At 38.3% G+C, this 20,948-nt stretch overlaps 1 protein-coding gene across 1 annotated transcript; it reads right to left on the bottom strand.

The window, feature by feature from the left end:
* Positions 1-19,069: 19,069 nt before the first annotated feature.
* LOC148121936 (vomeronasal type-1 receptor 90-like) lies at positions 19,070-20,104 on the bottom strand. The gene has a single exon (XM_087906742.1). It carries the CDS (start codon positions 19,976-19,978, stop codon positions 19,070-19,072), a length of 909 nt encoding a protein of 302 aa, XP_087762868.1. The 5' UTR covers positions 19,979-20,104.
* Between the last annotated feature and the right edge of the window lie 844 nt (positions 20,105-20,948).

Below are 20,948 nucleotides of genomic sequence, written 5' to 3'. Positions count from 1 at the left end.
TAGAAAATAGAGAACTGGTGAAGATGTTATTGAAAGAGGGGCCTTATTACAGTCCCCAAAAGCAACAGATCTTGGCTGTTTTGGTCACATGGTCCTGGCTTTAGATGAAGGTTAGAAGAAAGAGGTTATGGAATCTCCCTCTGTGACTGAGGAAAACTGCAGAGGCCAGGGTACAGGGGTGTCACTGCATGGAGACCTAGAGAGTTCATAGTGTGAACTGTGAATCAAAGCTGGATTGCTTCAGAGACCCCAGAATGATGTAGATGCCAGAGCCATGTGATACCTGTTGATAAAAGCTGAAAACAGCGGGGAGTGGAACCAGCCCAAGAGAGAGAAGTGTGATGTGTTTTTTATCTTAGCCATTCAGACCACTCTGGTTCAAGATGGTATCTCAGAATTATTTTAATTTGCCTTTCCCTGATGATTAAGGCTGCTGAGCAATTTCTTAAATATCTCTTGACCATTTGAGAGTTTTCTGTTGAGAGATCTCTGTTTATATCTGTACTGTCATGCTACCTGCATAGTCTGCGTGATCTCTCAAGTAAGATGTGGTACAAGCTACAAAGAAGAGTGCCCACAGAGAAGGTGTATGTGTGTGTGTGTGTGTGTGTGTGTGTGTGTGTGTGTGTGTGTGTGTGTGTTGTGCTTCCTGCATTGGAGCCATTGCACTTTTGGCATTACCTGCTTATGTTCTAAGGAATAGAGTCTGGTTTCTTCTGGAAGGGAAGATAGTATGTTTAACTTTCCAGTTTCTACTGATGAGCCATTAACATATATAGCAGTATATGATGCTAATCGAGGAAGATGGGTTAACATTCAAGGGGAATAAGTTTCCAGGTTTAATCTGGTACTTGTTAAATGATGAACAAACGGCAAACTTAAACAATTAAAACAGGTACAACAAAAATGAGATAAGTGTAGAAGAGAGAGATACATGCTGTAACTTCTTAAGATTGGTTTTGGGGAAGGAGTTAGAAATATGGAGAAGAAGAAGGAAATAAGAAGTTCTTCTGCATAGACTGCAGAAATATAAAATGTCTGTAGACTGTGTGACTGTTAACCACAACCACTTGCCCGTAGCTCAAAATGCCATGAACTCATAGCCTGGATAAAGATTAACATAGAAACTAATGCCAAGCCATATCTAGCATGACCAGCTGCAGGCTCACACTGGGGACATCTTTGATGAAATTCTATTCTCATGTATCTGATATAATGATTCAAAGAATAATCTGTACTACATGAAAAAACAATACATGCTGTTAAGCAGTCTTCTCTGTATAAAGAATGAACGTCATGCCTAGTAAAGATGCCTTCAGATTCAATTCCTTTGAGTCTTGTGTCTGTCATTCGCTGACTCCTTACCCACCTATTCCCGACACTCTGTCCCGTCGGTCCCAGTGCTCCGGCTGAGCTGGTCTGTCTCACTGTACCCAAATTTTGTTGAATTATTTTGTATTTTGATGTCTAGTTCCTTGATTTCTTTATAAATTTTGGAGACCAGCTTTCTGACAGATGTGGGGTTGGTGAAGATTTTTTCCCCTTCTGTAAACTATCATTTTGTCTTATTTATGGTGTCCTTTGTCGTACAGAAGCTTTTTAAATTCAGGAGGTCCCATTTATTAATTGTTGCTCCTAGTGTCTATGCTGATGATATTTAGGAAGTGGTCTGTTGTGCCAGTGTGTTCAAGGCTTCCTCCACTTTCTATTCTATCAGGTTCAGTGTACCTGGATTTATGTAGAGGTCTTTGATCCACTTGGACTTGAGTTTTGCACATGGTGATAGATGTGCATCTGTTTGCATTCTTCTACATGATGACATCCAGTTATGCCAGCATCATTTGTTGAAGATGTTTTCATTTTTCCACCATGCAAATTTAGCTTCTTTGTCAAAAATCAGGTGTTCATAGGTGTATGGTTTAATGTCAGGGTCTTCAATTTGATTCCATTGGTTCATGTGTCTTTCTTTATGCCAATAAAGCTGTTTTTATGACTATGGCTCTATAGTAGAACAGTAAGTCAGGGATGATTATGATGTCTTCAGACATTCTTTTATAGTACAGGATTGTTTTAGCTATCCTGTTTTTTGTTTTTGTTTATTTCTTTTCTTTTTTTTTTGAGACAGGGTTTCTCTGTAGCTTTGGAACCTGTCCTGGAACTAACTCTTGTAGACCAGGCTGACCTTGAACTCACAGAGATCCACCTGCTTCTGCCTCCCAAGTGCTGGGATTAAAGGTGTGCATCACCACCGCCCGGCTATCCTATGTTTTTTAATTTTCCCTATGGAGTTTAGTATTGCTCTATCGAGGTCTGTGTATGATTATTTTGGTATTTTGATGGGGATTGCATTGAACTTGTACACTGTTTTTGGTAAGATTGCCATTTTTATTTTGTTAATCCTGCTTATACAAGATCATGGCGATCTCTCCATTTTCTGATATTTTCTTCAATTTCTTTCTTTAAGGACTTAAAGTTCTTGTTATACAGGCCTTTCACTTGTTAGGTTAGAGTTACCTCACAATATTTTGCATTATTTAATGGAGATTGTAAAGGATGGTGGTTCTCTGAATTTTTCTCTGTCCATTTATCTTTTTTTTAATAGGTGCTACTGATTTTTATTTAGTTAATCTTGTATACCACTACATTACTGAATGTGTTTATCAGTTGTATGGGTTCCCTGGTAGAATTCTTGGAGTGCCCTATGTATACAATCATATCATTTGTAAATAGCAAAAGCTTTGTTTCTTTTCAATTTGTATCCTCTTGGTTCTTTTTGTTGTCTTATTGCTCTCTCTAGAACTTTGAGTACTATATTAAATAGATGTGGAGAGAGTGGACATCCTTGTGTTTCTTGTTCCTGATTTCAGTGAAATTCCTTTGAGTTTTTCTCCATATAATCTGATGTTGACTATTGGTTTGCTCTAAATTGACTTTATTATATTTAAATATGTTCCTTGTATCCCTGATCTTGTCAATACCTTTATCACAAAGGGCTGATGGATTTTGTTAAAGGCCTTTTCAGTATCTAATTAGATGATCATATTATTTTTCTTTTAGCTTATTTATATGGTGGATTATATTGACAGATTTTCTGTATCGAACTATCCCTACATCCCTGGGATAAAGTTGCCTTGATTATGGTGGATGATTTTTTTTGATGTGCTCTTGAATTAAGTTTGCCAGTATTTTATTGAGTATTTTTGTATCATTTTTCATGAGGGAGCCTGACTGTAATTCTCTTTCTTTGTTGAATCTTTGTGTGGTTTTGGTTTCAGGGTAACTATAGCCTTATAAAAGGAGTTTGACGATGTTACTTCTGGTTCTATTGTTTGGAACAATTTGAAGACTGTTGGTATCTCTTCTTTGAAATTCTAGTAGAATTCTTCAATGAAGTCTTCTGGTGCTGGACTTTTTTTGATTAATAGTCATTTAATGACTGCTTCTCTTTCCTTAGGGTTTATAGGTCTATTTAAGTTTTTTTTAGTCTGGTTTTGATTTAATTTTGGTATGTGATACCTATCTAGAAAATTGTCTATTTCTTTTAAATTTTGTGTAATATAGGTTTTGAAGTATGACCTGATGATTCTCTAGATTTCCTCAGTATCTGTTGCCATGTCCCCCTTTTCATTGCTTATTTTGTTAATTTAGATAATCTCTCTTGCAGCTTGATTAATAAAAACTCAGAGACAGAAATTGGGGTTCATTCTGAAAACCAGAAAAGCAAAGCAGGCAGCCACTGGCTGTTACCTCGATCCCAGTCTTAAAATGGTGGTCCTTCCTCCAGGAATGAGACTGTCTGAGATCTGTCTCCTCCCAATTTATAATCCTCTCTAAGGCTAGGATTAAAGGCATGCACCTCTACCTTCTGGTTTCTATGGCAAGTTAGTATGGCTACTGGGATTAAAGGTGTGTGTTATTTCTGCTTGGTCTTTAAGGCTGGTCAGAATAACTGTTTTACTTTTCTGATTCCTAGGAAAGCTTTATTTATTAAAATATAAATGAAACGCCACTACACTCTCTGCCTTTTGGTTAGTTTGGATAGGGGTTTGTTGATCTTGTTGATTTTCTCAAAGACAAACTCTTTGTTTCATTAATTTTTTGGATTGTTCTCTTTGTTTCTATTTTATTGATTTTAGTCCTCAATTTGATTATTTCCTGTCATCAACTCCTCCTGGATGAATTTGTTTCTTTTTGTTCTAGAACTTCCTGTTGACAGTGGTTTCTATCCAGCCTGGTCCCTCACCCGTTCAGTCCCAAAGAACCACACAGAAGTCTACATTAATTACATACTGGTTGGCCTATTATCTCAGGCTTCTTATTAGCTCATAATTCTTATCTGTGTTAGCTTCGTGGCTTGATACCTTTTATCAGTGAGGCATTGTCATCTTGCTTTCCCTTTGTTTGGTTTTCTCTGTGATGACTGCAGACTGACCCTTTCCTCTTCCCAGAATTCTCCCACTATATTTCCTGCCTGACTATTGGCCAATCAGAATTTTATTAAACCAATACAACAGACAAATCTTTTTTTTTGATTTTTTGTTTTGTTTTATTGTTATTTATTTATTTATTAATTAAAAATTTCCACCTCCTCCCATTCCTTCCATCCTCCCATTTCCCTCCCACTACCATCACTCCCCTTCCCCCTCGCTCTCCAGTCCTAAGAGAAGTCAGGGTGCCCTGCCCTGTGGAAAGTCCAAAGCCCTCTAACCTCCATCCAGTTCTAGGAAGGTGAGCATCCAAACAGATTAGGCTCCCAAAAAGCCAGTACATGCAGTAGAATCCAAATCCGGTGTCATTATCATTGGCTTCTCAGTCCGCCCTCATTGTCAGCCACAATCAGAGAGTCGGATTTGATCACATGCTTGTTCAGACCCATTCCTGCTGGCCTTGGTGAGCTTCCACTAGATCAGTCCCACCGTCTCCGTGGGTGGGTGCACCCTTCGCGATCCTGAATTCCTTGCTCATGTTCTCCTTCCTTCTGCTCTTCTTCTGGGCCTTGGGAGCTCAGCCCAGCGCTCCAGTGTGGGTCTCTGTCTCTATCTCCATCCATCGCCAGATGAAGGTTCTTTTTCAATGGCTTCTCAATCAGCCCCCCATTTCAGCCACATTCAGAGAGTCCAGTTTGGTCGCATGCTCATTCAGTCCCGGTCCAGCTGGATTTGGTGACCTCCCATTGGAACAGGCATACTGTCTCAGTCGGTGGACCAACCCCTCGCAGTCCAGACTTCCTTTCTCATCTTCTCCCTCCTTCTGCTCTTCAATTGGACCTTGGGAGCTCAGTCTGTTGCTCTGATGTGGGACTTTGTCTCTATCTCCATCCGTCGCCGGATGAAGATTCTATGGTGATATTCGAGTCTTACACCTGTCAGAATGACTAAAATCAAAAACACCAATGTTAGCCTATGCTGGAGAGGATTTGGAGTAACGGGAACACTCTTCCATTGCTGGTAGGAATACAAACTTGCGCAACCACTTTGGAAATCAGTGTGGCGGTTTCTCAGGAAATTGGGAATCAATCTACCTCAGGATTCAGCAATACCACTCTTGGGAATATACCCAAGAGATGCCCAATCATACTACAAAAGCATTTGTTCAACTATGTTCATAGCAGCATTATTTGTAATCACCAGATCCTGGAAACAACCTGGATGCCCCTCAATGGAAGAATGGATTAAGAAAGTGTGGAATATATACACATTAAAGTACTACTCAGCGGTAAAAAATAATGACATTTTGAATGTTGCATGCATATGGATGGAAATGGAAAATACTTTACTGAGTGAGATAACCCAGATCCAAAAAAATGAATATGGTATGTACTCACTCATTAGTGGATTCTAGCCATAAATAAAGGACATCAGGCCTAGAGAAGCCAAACAACAAGGTGAACCCAATAAAAAACATATAGATCCTTTTGGAAATTGGAAGCAAACAAGATTGCTGGGCAAAAGTTGAGAGTATGGCGGTGGGGGTAGGTGTGGGGCTGGGCCTGGTGGGAGGGGAGAGGGAGAGAAAGAAGGGAGAAGGGAAAGACTGGAGAGAGCTTGGGGAGTGGGAGGGTGGAGATGGGGGAAGGGAGGATATAGGATCAGGGAAGAAGTTATCTACATTAAGGGAGTCATTTTAGGGTTGGCAAGAGACTTGACTCTAAAGGGAATTGCAGGTGTCCACTGGGATGTCCCCAGCTAGGTCTTTGGGCAACTGAGTAGTGGGTGTCTGAATTGGCCTTGCCCCACCTACAGACAAATCTTTACAGGGTACAAGACCATTGTCCTACAGCAGTGTTCAGGTGTGCTGTTTTGTTTTCTTTATTCCCTCTATTTCAATTTTTAAGTGTTGATCTGTTTTCTTTACCTGTTTGATTGATTTTTCTTGACTCTCTTGGTTTTCTTTAAAGGATTTTTAGTTTCTTGCATTTTTTGTTTGCCTTTCTTTGATTTTTCTAAGTCATTTTTTTCATTTCCTCTTTAAGGACCTCTATCATCTTTATAAATAATTCTTAAGGTTGTTTTCTTCTGCTTCATCTGTATTATGCTGTTGAGGTCTGACAACTGTAGAACTACTAGGTTCTGGTGATGCCTTATTGCTCTTTATGTTTCTGAGTGTATTCTTGCAGTGGCATCTACCCCTACTTTCCCTTTCATGTCCCCCTTTAGTTTCCTGTCTCCAAGTGATCTTCTCATTAGATCCTCCCCCATCCATTCATAACTATTCAATTACCCTTTTCTCAGGAGATCCATTGGTCTCCCCCAAATCTCTCACTCTATAACTAATATTTGTATTTATATGGATTATAGAATTCTTATAGACGACTCAACAGCTAAAATCAACATTAAAAAGTGAATACATATCATGTTTGTTTTTCTGTGTCTGAGTTATCAATCTCAGGATTATTTTTCTAGTTTCATCCATGTATGTGTAAATTTTATGATTACATTATTTTTAATGACTGAATAATATTTCACCATGTAAATGTATCACATAGCTGCAGTCATCACCCAGACACAGAGGAAACAAGATGAGAAGGGTTCACTGATAAAATTTAGTAGAAGTGTGATGCCAGTTTGTCTCCTGGTCCCATTTGCTGGGAATATTTTGTTTCCACTATTCCACCTACAAGCCTCCCTTTTAAGTTTCATTTCAGATTCTGTTTACATAGATTACAGAAAGGCACTGGTGTTATTTTCCTTCTGCTTGAGTTTAAAAATTGTGCATGTGAGCTGGACTGAGAAAGTGACCAAGACTGGAACAGGTCGGAGACAGTGAACTCTTCAGGAGCAGAGAAAACCCCAGTAATGCCAAGTGACCTCCAGAATCACAAAGTGGCCAAATGGGATGACTGGAACCATGGAACTATCTGTCCCATGAGAGGCAACCATCTGAGTCTTAGATCCAGGGGCACCTGAAAGATTGATCACTAGAGACACAGACAGCCCCAACTACACCAGTCAGAGAAAAAGATGGGTAGACAAGGTAAGAACACATGCAACACCACAAAGAGCAACACGACACCAGTAAAAACTAGTGACCCTACAACAGCAAGACTTGAATGACCATATAGATGAAGCAGAAGAAAGTGACCCAAAACATAACTTTAGGAGATTGTTTGAGGCCCTTAAAGAGGAAATGAAAGATTCTCTCAAAGAAATGGACAAAAAGACAAACAAAAAACTGGAAGACATCAACAAGTTTCTTAAAGAAAATCAATAAAAAGCAAACAAATATATGAAGGAAACTATTCAAGACTTGAAAACTGAAACAGACAGTAAGAAAATCACCAGCTGAGGGAATTATAGAAACAGAAATCATGAGAAAATGATCAGGAACCACAAATGTAAGCATTAACAGCAGAATACAGGAGATGAAAGAGAGAATCTTAAGCACTGAAGATACAATAGAGGAAATAAACTCATCATTCAAAGAAAACGTTAATTCTAACAAAAGTTAACACAAAATATCCAGTAAATATGGGGCACCATGAAAATACTATACCAAAGAAAAATAGGTATAAGAGAAGGAGATGAAGTTCAATTCAAAAGCACAGAAAATATATTTAACAAAATCACAGAAGAAAACTTTTCCAACCTAAAGAAAGATATGACTATGAAGATACAAGAATCTTATAGAAGACCAGATAGACTGGATCAAAAAAAGTTCCCTCTCCACATATAATCAAAATGTTAAACATACAGAATAAAGAAGAAATATTAAGGACTGCAAAGGAAAAAGGTTAAGTAACATATAAAAGTGTACCTACCAGAATTACACCTAACTTCTCATTGGAGAAAACGAAAGCCAGAAGGTCCTGGTCAAGTGTTATACAGACATTTAGAGACCATGGATGCCAGCCCAGACTACTATACTCAGTCAAACTTTCAATCACTATAGAAGGACAAAACAAAATATTCTATGACAAAACAGATTTAACCAATACCTATCCACAAACTAAGCCCTACACAAAGTACTAGAAAGAAAACCCCAACCCAAGGAAGTTGGCTACATCAACAAAAACACAGACAATTGATGATCTCACAGCAGCAAATCCAAAAGAAGGGAAAACACACAAAATAACATCACCAACAATGAAAACTAAATTAACAGGAGATAGCAACCACTTATCATTAATATCCCTTAATATAAATGGACTCAACTCACCTATAAAAATACTCAGGGTAACTGATTGGATACAGAAACATAAAATAGAATCCATCCTTCTGCTGTATACAAGAAACATGCCTCAATTTCCTATGTGACAAGAACTCATGGAGCACCAAAGCTAGGCAAGGGTCTACAAAGAGAAAAAGCAGGAGTCAAATGCACCTGGCATCTGGTGGGGAGGAGGTATACAGAACACTCACCACTACCCTGTTTTTGAGAGGAGGAGCTCTTCCTCCATCCTCTTAGGTTGACTGGGATCTAGCAAACCAAAATAACAAAAAAGGAGTCCTGGGATTCAACCTAGTCCCAGGACACTGATTGATCAGGATTGAGCTAGCGATCTGACTCAGAGTCAGCGATCTCCACCAGAACCAGAGTGGGACTGAACCAGCTACCTAGGACAGAGAGGTCCTGAGGAAGCAAGCTCCACTGGGAGCAGAAGGCAGGAGCAAATCCAGCCCTCGGAGCCAACCCAGTCCTGGGATGCTGGTGGATCAGGATTGAGCCGGTGACCAGATTCAGAGTCATCAATCTCCACCAGAACAGGTACAGGGGAATAACCGCTGAGCGAGTGAGCCAGAGTCAGAGACTGCTGAAGGTCTGAATGTGAATCTGGGACCTTAAAGAGAGTAGACCTAAGCCAGGACCCCTGAGGGTCTGGACATGAGTCTAGGACCTCCCAGGAACTAGGCCTGAGCCAAGACCTGTGCCATTCTGGGTGTGAGTGAACCTGGGACCTCCAAGGGAATAGGCAGGAACCAGAGATCTCTGCTGGGCCAGGCATGAGTCTGGAACCTCAGAGGGAGTAGTCCTGAGACAGGACCTCTATGGGTCCAGGTATTGGTCCGGGATATCAAAGGGAATAAGCAGGAACCTGGAACATCTGCAGGTCCGAATGTGAGACTGGGACATCTGAAGGAATAAGTCTGAGCCAGGTCCTCTGCGGTTCCAGGTGCACCCGAGTCTGGGAACTCTGAGGCAGTAGACTGGAGTCAGAAACCTTTTCAGGTTCAACTCCAAGTTAGGGACTTTTGCAGGAGGGAATCTAGAACAGGATTTACAGAAACTGGGCAAAACTAGCAACCTAGGCCAAAGTAGGCCTGAGACAGCAAACTCCAAGGAAACAGAGCCAAGCACAAGAGCACTGAACTATTCAGGAACACAGAGTAACCAATGAGGTAACTAGAACAGTGGCACTGATTGTACCATGAGGAACAATCATCTGAGCTATGGATTCACTGGCACCTAGAAGATTATTCAACAGAATCTCATACAGCCCCAACCACACCTATTAGAAGAAAAGATGAGTAGAAAAGGTAAGAATACATGCAACACCACAAAGAGCAACACAACACCAGTAAAACCTAAAGATCCTACAGCAACAAGACCTGAACAACAAATATGGATGAAGCAGAAGAAAATGACTTTAAAAAGAGCTTTAGGAGAATGTTTGAAACTTTAAATAGGAAATGAGAAATTCTCTTAAAGAAATAGAGGAAAAGACAAACAAAAAATTGAAAGACATCAGCAAATCACTTAAAGAAAACCAAGAAGAAGAAATCAAACATATGAAAGAAACTATTCAGGACTTGAAAACTGAAATAGAGGCAATAGGAAAAACACAAGTTGAGGGAATTATAGAAACAGGAATCATGAAAAAGTGATCAGGAACCACAAACGCACGCATGAACAGCAGAATACAAGGGATGGAAGAAAGAATCTCAAACACTGAAGATACAATAGAGGAAGCAGATTCATCAGTTAAAGAAAACATTAAATATAACAAAAGCTTAACCCAAAATATCCAGGAAATATGGGACACCATGAAAAGGCCAAATCTAAGAATAATAGGTATAGAAGAAAGAGAAGAAGTTCAATTCAAAAGCACAGAAAATATATTTAACAAAATCATGAAGATTTTTCCAACCTAAAGAAAGATATGCCTATGAAGATACAAGAAGCTTACAGAACACCAAATGGACTGGATCCAAAAAAGTTCTCTCACCATATAATAATCAAAATACTAAACATACAGAGTAAAGTAAGAATATTAAGAGTTACAAAAGGAAAAGGCCAAGTAATACATAAAGGTAGACCTATCAGAATTACACCTGACTTCTCATTGGAGACAATGAAAGCCAGAAGGTCATAGTCAAGCATTGTTTAGATATTAAGAGACCGTGGATGCTAGCCTAAACTATTATATTCAGCAAAACTTTCAATCACCATAGAAGGACAAAACAAGATATTCAATTACAAAACTAGATTTCACCAATACCTAGCCACAAACCCAGCCCTACACAAAATACTAGAAGGAAATCTCCAACCCAAGGAGTTGGCTACCCCAACAAAAACACAGACAATTGATGGTCTCATAGCAGCAAATCCCAAAGAAGGGAAAAACACACAAATTAACATCACCAACAATGAAAACAAAATTAACAGGAAATAACATTCACTGGTCATTAATATCCCTTAATGTAAATGGACTCAACTCACCTATTAAAGGCACAGGCTAACAGATAGGATCCAAAAAGCGGAATCCAGCCCTCTTCTGCATAGAAGAAACACAACTCAACTTCAAAGACAGACATCATCTCAGAGCAAAGGGTAGGAAAAATATACCAATCAAATAGACCTAAGGAATAAGGGGGGTAGCTCTCCTAATATCTAACAAAATAGACTTTAAGCTAAAATCAGTCAAAAGAGACAAAGAAGGTTATTTCATATTAGTCACAGGAAAAATCCATCAAGAGTAAATCTCAATACTGAACATCTGTGCCCCAAATACAAGAGCACCCTCATATGTAAAAGAAACACTTCTAAAGTTTAGATCACACATTAAACCCACACACTGATAGCAGGGGACTTCAACACCCCACTCTCACCACTGGACAGGTCAGTCAGACAAAAAATGAACGGAGCAAAGCAGACTCAAGAAATTGCTGCTACCAAGAAGCCATGCTTTACTCTATTCTTTTATGTCTAGAATTACTTCCCAAGCTCTGTCAGGCTTTATGTGGATACAGTTGTCCACGTGATACCATTCTATAGCATGAGGGACTGCTTGTTGGGGTTTCTGTTCTGCCCAGTTCCCACAGCCGGTAAACCCCCAAAGAAAATCACACAGAGAGTCTACATTAGGCTATAAATCGATCGGCCCATTAGATCAGGCTTCATATTAGCTCTTATAACTTATATTAACTTATATTTGGGATCATTTACATAGGCGATTCGAAAAATTCTACCAAGGAACTTCTACAACTCATAAACACTTTCAGTAATGTATCAGGATACAAGTTTAACACAAAAGAATTAGTAACCTTCCTGTACACAGATGATGATAAAAGGGCTGGGAAAGAAATCAAAGAAACACCATCCTTCACAGGTGTTTAGACACAGATAGCATAAAATATCTTGGAGTAACTCTAATCAAACAAGTGGAAGACTTGTATGGCAAGAACTTTAAATCTTTAAAGAAAGAAATTGAAGAAGACACCAGAAAGTGGAAAGATCTCCTATGCTCTTGGGTAGTCAGAACTAACATAGTAAAAATGGCAGTCTTACCAAAATCAATCTACATATTCAATGTAATGCCCATCAGAATCCAAACAAAATTCTTCCATCTCTTAAGAACAATAGTCAACTTCATATAGAAAAGCAAAAAACCCAGGATAGTCAAAACAATCCTGTACAATGAAAGAACTCTGGAGGCAGCACATTCCCTGACTTCAAACTCTACTACAGAGCTACTGTACTGAAAACAGCCTGGTATTGGCATAAGAACTGACAGGAGGACCAATGGAACCAAATAGAAGACCCAGATATTAATCCACATACCTTCGAACACCTGTTTTTTTTTTTTTTGACAAAGAAGCAAAAAATATCAAATGGAAAAACGAGAGCATATTTAACAAATGGTGCTGGCATAATGATGTCAACATGTAGAAGAATGAAAATAGATCCATGTCTATCAACAAGCACAAAACTCAAGTCCAAATGGATCAAAGACCTCAACATAAATCCAGCCACACTGAACCTGATAGAAGAGAAAGTGGGAAGTACACTTGAATGCATTGGTGCTGCGGGAGTACCTTCCAATGCTTCAGTCAATAGTCGCTGAAGCACGAGCCCATGGTGCTGCGGGAGCACCTTCCGCTCCGTCAGTCAATAGCCGCTGAAATACCAGCCCACTGGGGAATGGTATATTTCTCTTTTAAAAAGAGCCGCAGGTCTCGGCTCGGACCTCTTGGTTCTGGCGCTTGGTTCCGGCTCCTGCTCCCGGCTCCTGCTCCAGCAACTAGGCTCCCTTCTTGACGGTTTATGGTGTATGTAAGTTTTACCCCCCAAAATAAATATCCCCTTAAAACATAACTGGTGTGGGATTGATTCGTCATTACATTGGCAAAGGGAACCACCTCTTAAATATAACCCCAGCAGCATAGACACTGAGAGAAACAATTAATAAATGGGAACCCCTGAAACTGAAAAGCTTCTGTAAAGCAAAGGACATCGTCAACAAGACAAAACAACAGCTTTCAGAATGGGAAAATATCTTCACTAATCCCATATAAGACAGAGGTCTGATCTCCAAAATATACAAAGAACTCAAGAAATTGGTCACCAAAAGAACACATAATCCAATAACAAATGGAGTACAGACCTAAACAGAGAACTCTCAACAGAGAAATCTAAAATGACTGAAAGACATTTAAGGAAATGTTCAACATCCTTTGTCATCAGAGTAATGCAAATCAAAACAATTCTGAGATTCCATCTTACACCTGTCAGAATGGCCAAGATACAAAACACTGATGACAGCTTATACTGGAGAAGTTGTGGGGAAAAGGAAACCCTTCTGCATTGCTGGTGGGAATACAAGCTGGTACAGCTCCCTAGGATATGAGTATGGCAATTTTTCAGAAAATTAGGAAACAACCTTTGTCAAGACTCAGTAATACCACTTTTGGGTATATATCCAAAGGAAGCTCAATTGTGCCACAGGGACATGTGCTCAACTATGTTCATAGCAGCTTTGCTTGTCATAGCTAGAACCTAGATACAATCCAAATGTCCCTTGACCAAAAATGGATAAGAAAAATGTTGTTCATTTACACAATTGAGTACTACATGGCAGAAAAAAATAAAGACATCTTGAATTTTTCAGGAAAATGGATGAAGTTGGAAAACATTATTTTGATTGAGGAAACCCAGACAGAGAAAGACAATTACCACATGTAGTCACTCATAAAATATAAAGCAAAAAAAAAAAAAACCAACAAAACCAGCCTACAAACCACAATTCCAGAGAACTTAGACAACAATGAGGACACTAAGAAAGACTTACATAGATATAATCTACATGGGAAGTAGAAAAAGACAAGATCTCCTGAGTAAATTGGGACCATGGGGACTTTGGGGCAAGGCTGAAAGGGAAGGGGAGAGGAAGAGATGGGAGCAGAGAAAAATGTATAGCTCAAGAAAAATCAATAAAAAACCCAAAGAAACATGCCTCAACCTCAAAGACAGACATTGTCTTAGAATAATGGGTTTGGATAAAATTTTCCAATCAAATGGACCTGAGAAACAAACTGGTGAAACTATCTTAATATCTAACAAAATAGACTTCAAACTAAAATCAATCAAAAGAGGCAAAGAAGGACATTTTATATTTGTCACAAGAAAAATTCATCAAGAGGAAATCTCAATAATGAATATCAATGCCCTAAATACAAGGGCACTCTGATTTGTCAAAAAAACACTTCTAAAGCTAAATTATATGTTAAACACCACACAAAAATAGTGGGAGACTTCAACATTACACTCTCACCACTGAACAGGTCAGTCAGACCAAAAAAATTACAGACAAATAAGGCAACTAACAGATGTTATAACTCAAATGGACTTGACAGACATCTGTAGAACATTTTATCCAAACAAAATAGAATATACCTTCTTCTCAGCACCTCATGGAACCTTCTCAAAAGTTGACCACATACTGAAAAACAAAACAATCCTCAAAAAATAAAAAAATTGGAATAACTCCATGTATCTTATCAGATCACCATCACTTAAAATTAGAATTCAACAGCAACACTAATTCCAGAAAGCCCTCAAACACATGGAAATTAAACAATACTCACTTGAATCTTGAATGGACCAAGGACAAAATAAAGGGAAAAATTAAAGGCTTCCTAAAATTCAATGAAAATGACCACACAACATACCCAAATTTGTGGGATACAATGAAAGCAGTGTTAAGAGGAAAGTTCATAGCACTAAATGCCTACATAAAGAATCTGGAAAAAATCTCACACTAGTGAATTAACAGATCATTTGAAAACTTTTGAAAAAAAAGAAGCAAACTCACCTAAGAGAACTAGATGGCAGGAGGTAATCAATTTGAGAACTGATATCAGCAAAATAGAAACAAAGAAAAGGATACAAAGAATCAATGAGACAAAAACTTAGTTCTTCGAGAAAATCAACAAAATCGACAAACCTTATTCCAAACTAACCAAAAGACAGAGAAAGAATATCTAAATTAACAAAATCAGAAATGAAAAGAGGAACATAACAACAGACAGAGGGAATCCAGAGAATCATTCGGTCATATTTTGAAAACCTGTGCTCCATAAATCTGGAAAACTTAAAGGAAATGAACAACTTTCTGGATAAATATCACTTACCAAAATTAAATCATGGCCAGATAAGCAAATTAAATAGACCTATAAATGCTAAAAAAATAGAATCTGTCATTGAATTCTTCCAACGAGTGAAAGTTCAGGACCAGATGGTTTCACCTCAGAATTCTACAAGATTTTCAAAAAAGAACTAGTACAAATATTCCTCAAATTGTTCCACACAATAGAAACAGAAGGAACAATGCCAAACTCTTTTTACGAGGCTACAATTACCTGGATACCCAAACCACAAAAAGACATTACTAAGGAGAATTACAGACCAATCTTTCTTTCTTTTCTTTTCTTTTATTTCTGTATTACTTTGTAAATAATATCAATAAAATAATTTCCACTTCCTCCCCTCCTCTCACTTACCTTCCACTCCACCCTCCCTCCCTCTCCCTCCTTGCAGTCCTAAGAGAGGGCAGGGTAGCCTGCCCTGTGGGAAGTTCAAGGCCCTCCCCCCTCCATCCAGTCTTAGGAAGGTATGCATCCCAATAGAATAGGATCCCAAAAGGCCAGTACATGCTGTAGAGACAAATCCCAGTGCCATTATCATTGGCTTCTCAGTCTGCCCCAATTGTCAGTCATATTCAGAGGGTCTAGTTTGATCCCATGCTCGTTCAGTCCCAGTCCAGCTGGTTTTGGTGAGCTCCCATTAGCTCAGGCACACTGTCTCAGTGGGTGTACCAATCCCTCGTGGTCCTGACTTTCTTGCTCATACTCTCCCTCCTTCCACTCTTCAACTGGACCTTGGGAGCTCAGTCCAATGTTCCATTGTGGGTCTCTGTTTTTATCTCCATCTGTTGCCAGAAGAAGGTTCTATGGTGATAGTCAAGATAGTCATCAGTCTGACTACGGGACAAGGCCAATTCAGGCACTCTCTCCTCCACTGTCCAGAATCCTTGCTGGGGTCATCCCCACAGACTCCTGGGAACCCCTCCAGAGCCAAGCCTCTTGCCAACCCTAAAATGGCTCCCTAGATTAAGATAACTCCTTCCCTTTTCCCATATTCTTCCTTCTTCCATCTCAACCATCCCTCTCTCCCCAGTTCTCCCCCAAAACCGTCCCTGTCTCCCTTCTTGCTCTCCTCTCCCCTTCCCCCATTCCCTCCCCATGCTCCCAACTTTTTTCTGCTTTCAATTTTCAGGAGGACCTATATATGTTTTTCTTTGGGTTCACCTTATTACTTAGCTTCTCTAGGATCACAAACTATAGGCTCAATGTCCTTTGTTTATGGCTAGAATCCACTTATGAGTGAGTACATACCAGATTCATATTTTGGGTCTGGGTTATCTCACTCAGTAAAGTGTTTTCTATATCCATCCATTTGCATGCAAAATTCAAGATGTCATTTTTTTTTATCACTGAGTAGTACTCTAATGTGTATATGTGCCACGCTTTCTTTATCCATTCTTCCATTAAGGGGCATCTAGCTTATTTCCAGGTTCTGGCTATTACAAATAGTGCTGCTGTGAACATAGTTGAACAAATCTTTTGTAGTATGATTGGGCATCTCTTAGGTATATTCCCAAGAGTGGAATTGCTGGATCCTGAGGTAGGTTGACTCCCAATTTTCTGAGAAACCACCATACTGAATCCCAAAGTGATTTTATAACTTTGCATTCCCACCAGCAATGGATAAGTGTTCCCCTTACTCCACATCCTCTCCAGCATAGGCTATCATCGGTGTTTTTGATTTTAGCCATTCTGACTTGTGTAAGATGGTATTGCAAAGTTGTTTTGATTTGCATTTCCCTGGTAGCTAAGGAAGTTGAACATGTCCTTAGGTATCTTTTGGCCATTTGAAATTCTTCTGTTGAGAATTCTCTGTTCAGTTCAGTACCCCATTTTTTAACTGGGTTATTAAAATTTTTAATGTCTAGTTTCTTGAGTTCTTTATATATTTTGGAGATCAGACCTTGGTCTGATGTGGTGTTGTTGAAGATCTTCTCCCATTCAATAGGTTGCCTTTTTGTCTTAATATCTGTGTCCTTTGCTTTACAGAAGCTTCTCAGTTTCAGGAGGTCCCATTTATTCATTGTTGCTCTTATTGTCTGTGTTATTGGGGTTCTATATAGGAAGAGGTCTCCTGTGTCAATGTGTTGTAGACTACTTCCCACTTTCTCTTCTATGAGGTTTAGTGCAGTCAGATTTATATTGAGGTCTTTAATCCATCTGGACTTGAGTTTAGTACATGGTGATGTATATGGATCTATTTTTGTTCTTCTACAGGTTGCCATTTTTACTATGTTGATCCTACCAATCCAAGAGTATGGGATATTTTTCCATTTTCTGGTATCCTCCTCAATTTCTTTCTTCAAAGACTTAAAGTTCTTGTCAAATAGGTCTTTTACTTCCTTGATTATTGTTACCCCAAGATACTTTATAGCATTTGTGGCTATTGTGAAAGGCGAGTTTCTCTGATTTTCTTTTACAGGTCCTTGGTATATGTATTATGTCTTCTAGTTTTATGTTCATGAGATGCCCAGATGTAAACTTGCCTTTCTTTGTCTATATGTGTTTTTGTTCTTTTTCATTATCTCGTTGTTTGCTTTCTTTTATTCTGATTTGTTTATTTTGTTTTACCTTGATATTTATTTCATTATTAGGCTTAGATGCTTGTTTGCTTTCTAAGGAGAGACAGAAGGGCTGTAGATCTGGATGAGGGAGAGGAGGAACTAAGAGAATCAGGGAAACAGGAAACTTTAACCAAAATATATTGTATGAAAAAAATTTTTTTTTCTATAAAAGGAAAACAGACTATTTCAATGGTTGGCTATAGTGGTGAACACTTCTAAAGCTAGAGTAGGGGTGACAGAGGCAGGAGAATCACTGGAGCTACCATCTTGGCCTATTTGTAAGCTCTATGTTACAGTGAGAGATGCTCTCTCAAAATAGAAAGTAAATGGCACACGAAGAATTAAAGGCAAGGTTGTTGTCTCCTGGCCTCACACATATCCTTTATATGAGCACAAACACATGCATATATATACACATTCACAAAAACCACACAGTACATCATGTATGTGTATATAACAATTTTTTGTTACCAACAATATTTCAATAAGCGTGAATGAAATGAAGTTCAAATACACAGGTAAATGAATTTTTCATCTAAGACTTATAATTAACCTTGATTAAAAATGGAAAATTCAATTCACATTGTTTTTGTGATGCAGAGAAACTACTTAGGATAGAGAGTTAAAGCTACAATAGGATATTTATACTATTCTTAATGACTGAAAGTGGATTAAATTCTCTTCAAACAAAAAATGTACAAATATCAATATCAACAAGGCGCTTCCTTTGAATAACCTCAGCATCAAAGGAACATTTATGATATAAAATAAAAAGGAGAGAGTAAGAGATTTCCTGTGGAACTTTCAACTTATGGTGTACAGTGAACTTAAAGGACTATACAGTACTTGACGACAGAAATGTACTTGTGTAATATCACAAATTTTTTTTAAATATATAAAGAATTGTGATTTATTACTTGAACTATTTAAAAGTTTAAGAAAAAAATTATATATTTTGGAAAAATATAATTGCAACTGAGCCAGAATTATGCCTTACAACCATCTCTATATCCAGGCCAAGTGGGGCCAATAGCTTCTTCTGACCTCTGAGGGTATCAGGAATTCACATATACACACATGTTGATGGAATACCCATAAATAAAAATAAATAAATCATTTTGTTAAAAACAAGAAAAATTATCCTTTTCAAAAAATCTGGTGGCACTTTGACCACAAGCTTTTCAATGTATCAATTATTCTGCTATCAGAACTGATTTGTACCAAAGGAGTAATTGTGGGATAGACATTCATCACAAACTTCTGAACACTCAGGATGACTGGGTCGTACATCCATAACAGGACTGCAGTGGATGAGATGATGAAGTCCACCGAGTACATCACCACAAAGAAAACCACCAGCAGCAAGATGGTCTGTGTGGCCCTTTTCTCAGGAGATGCTCTCAGGCGGCTGAGGCTGTGAAGATGCTTGTGTTGCCTCTGATGTCTGAACAAGATAATCACCATGTATGTACTAGCGCCCAGCATAACTCCTATAAGAAACACATCTGTAGAGATTGTCACTGTTAAAATCAGTGCCTCAGTGATGTAGTTCAAAGGGAAGAGAGAACAGGATTTACTGACCTTCATCTGTTTGGCCTCACTCACGTTGGTAAAAGCACCAGCATAGAAAATCTGGTTGCTACTGAATGACAAGTTGAAAGACCAAATAAATAAGAAAGCACAAATCATGTATTTTTTTAGTTTATGTTTAAATTTATTCAACAAAGAGGTACTGGAACTGATAGTGACAGCCTGGAACACACTCAGAAGGCAGGTAATGCTAATGGAGAGGCCTCTCATCACCCTGCTGATGTAATAAGTTGTCTTACATTTGAAGTCATTGTCAATGTTCAGTGACTCAACTATCTCTTTAAGCCAAATATCCCCTTTAGTGAGGATCAGCACTATGTGGATGAAGGCCAATTGACAGAAGATCATGTCTGTGGGCTTTGGTCTGTGGCTTAGGATTATGAAAGTATAGAAAACAAGGAGAAACATATTGGACAAGACTCCAAGTCCAGCTTGGAAATTAAGCACAATCTTTAATGAGGACATACGTGGAAAGGGAACTCATCTTAAGCTCGTAGTAGAAGCATATTTCATATAGCTGAAAAATAAGAGCATATGCATCAGACTTGTGATTCACTGGTCAGTGTTTTTATATCATCATTTTATTTTACCTACTTATTCTTGATTAACTTGTTTCTTTAACTTTTGATGAAGCAGAATGGATATCATAGTCACATTTCTATATACTTCTCCATGTATCTACCTGTGTATGTAGCATACTAGAGATGATAAAGGCATTCACAGTCACATCCTACACAGAATGCACACTTTGTGGGCCTGCTATTCACCTAGGGGTCATGCCTTAGACATTCGATCCTATTGCTTTACATTGCCTCGTTTTAGAGTAGCACATAAACAGTAGCGATGAACATAGAATATTAATCACATTTTTACAACTGAGTACAACTTACATTGATCTGAAAAATATTCACAAAAGAAATCCAAAAGCATGAAGTAAGTCAGTCTCATGCTGCATAATTTTAATATACTCTGTTTTGAAAACTTTTCCACTTTTAATTCTAATAGAATCACAGAAATAATTCATGATAATTTCACCATTTTAATCAGCAAACTGTCTATCTTAGTTCATATTTTTTATTTACTGTCCCATTTTCTATGAAATCTTACATTGACTCTATCTGGAATTAAAGAAACACATACAGTTGGAGATCATTATTGCAGTTTCCACACCTTATTTATTGCATTGCGATTAATTATGATTATAAATGATCTTTAATGTCTTATTATTTCCATTCCATTAGCTTTTGGAACACTACTCTTCAGGCTTAAAGAACTATCTCACAGCTATTAAGACAAACACTGATTTTTCTTTTATTGAGGGGGTGAGTAAATCATTTATAGTAGGATGCCTTATGAATTTTCTCTTTTTGCCTTATGACTTTTTTAGCCATCCATATTGTTATTTTACCTGCCTCCTTCTATTATATTTATCTCC

The sequence above is a fragment of the Myodes glareolus genome, chromosome 6 (assembly GCF_982192425.1).
Source record: "Myodes glareolus chromosome 6, mMyoGla1.1, whole genome shotgun sequence".
Classification (NCBI taxonomy): Eukaryota; Metazoa; Chordata; class Mammalia; order Rodentia; family Cricetidae; genus Myodes; species Myodes glareolus.
This window is presented reverse-complemented; position numbering and strand designations above follow the sequence as displayed.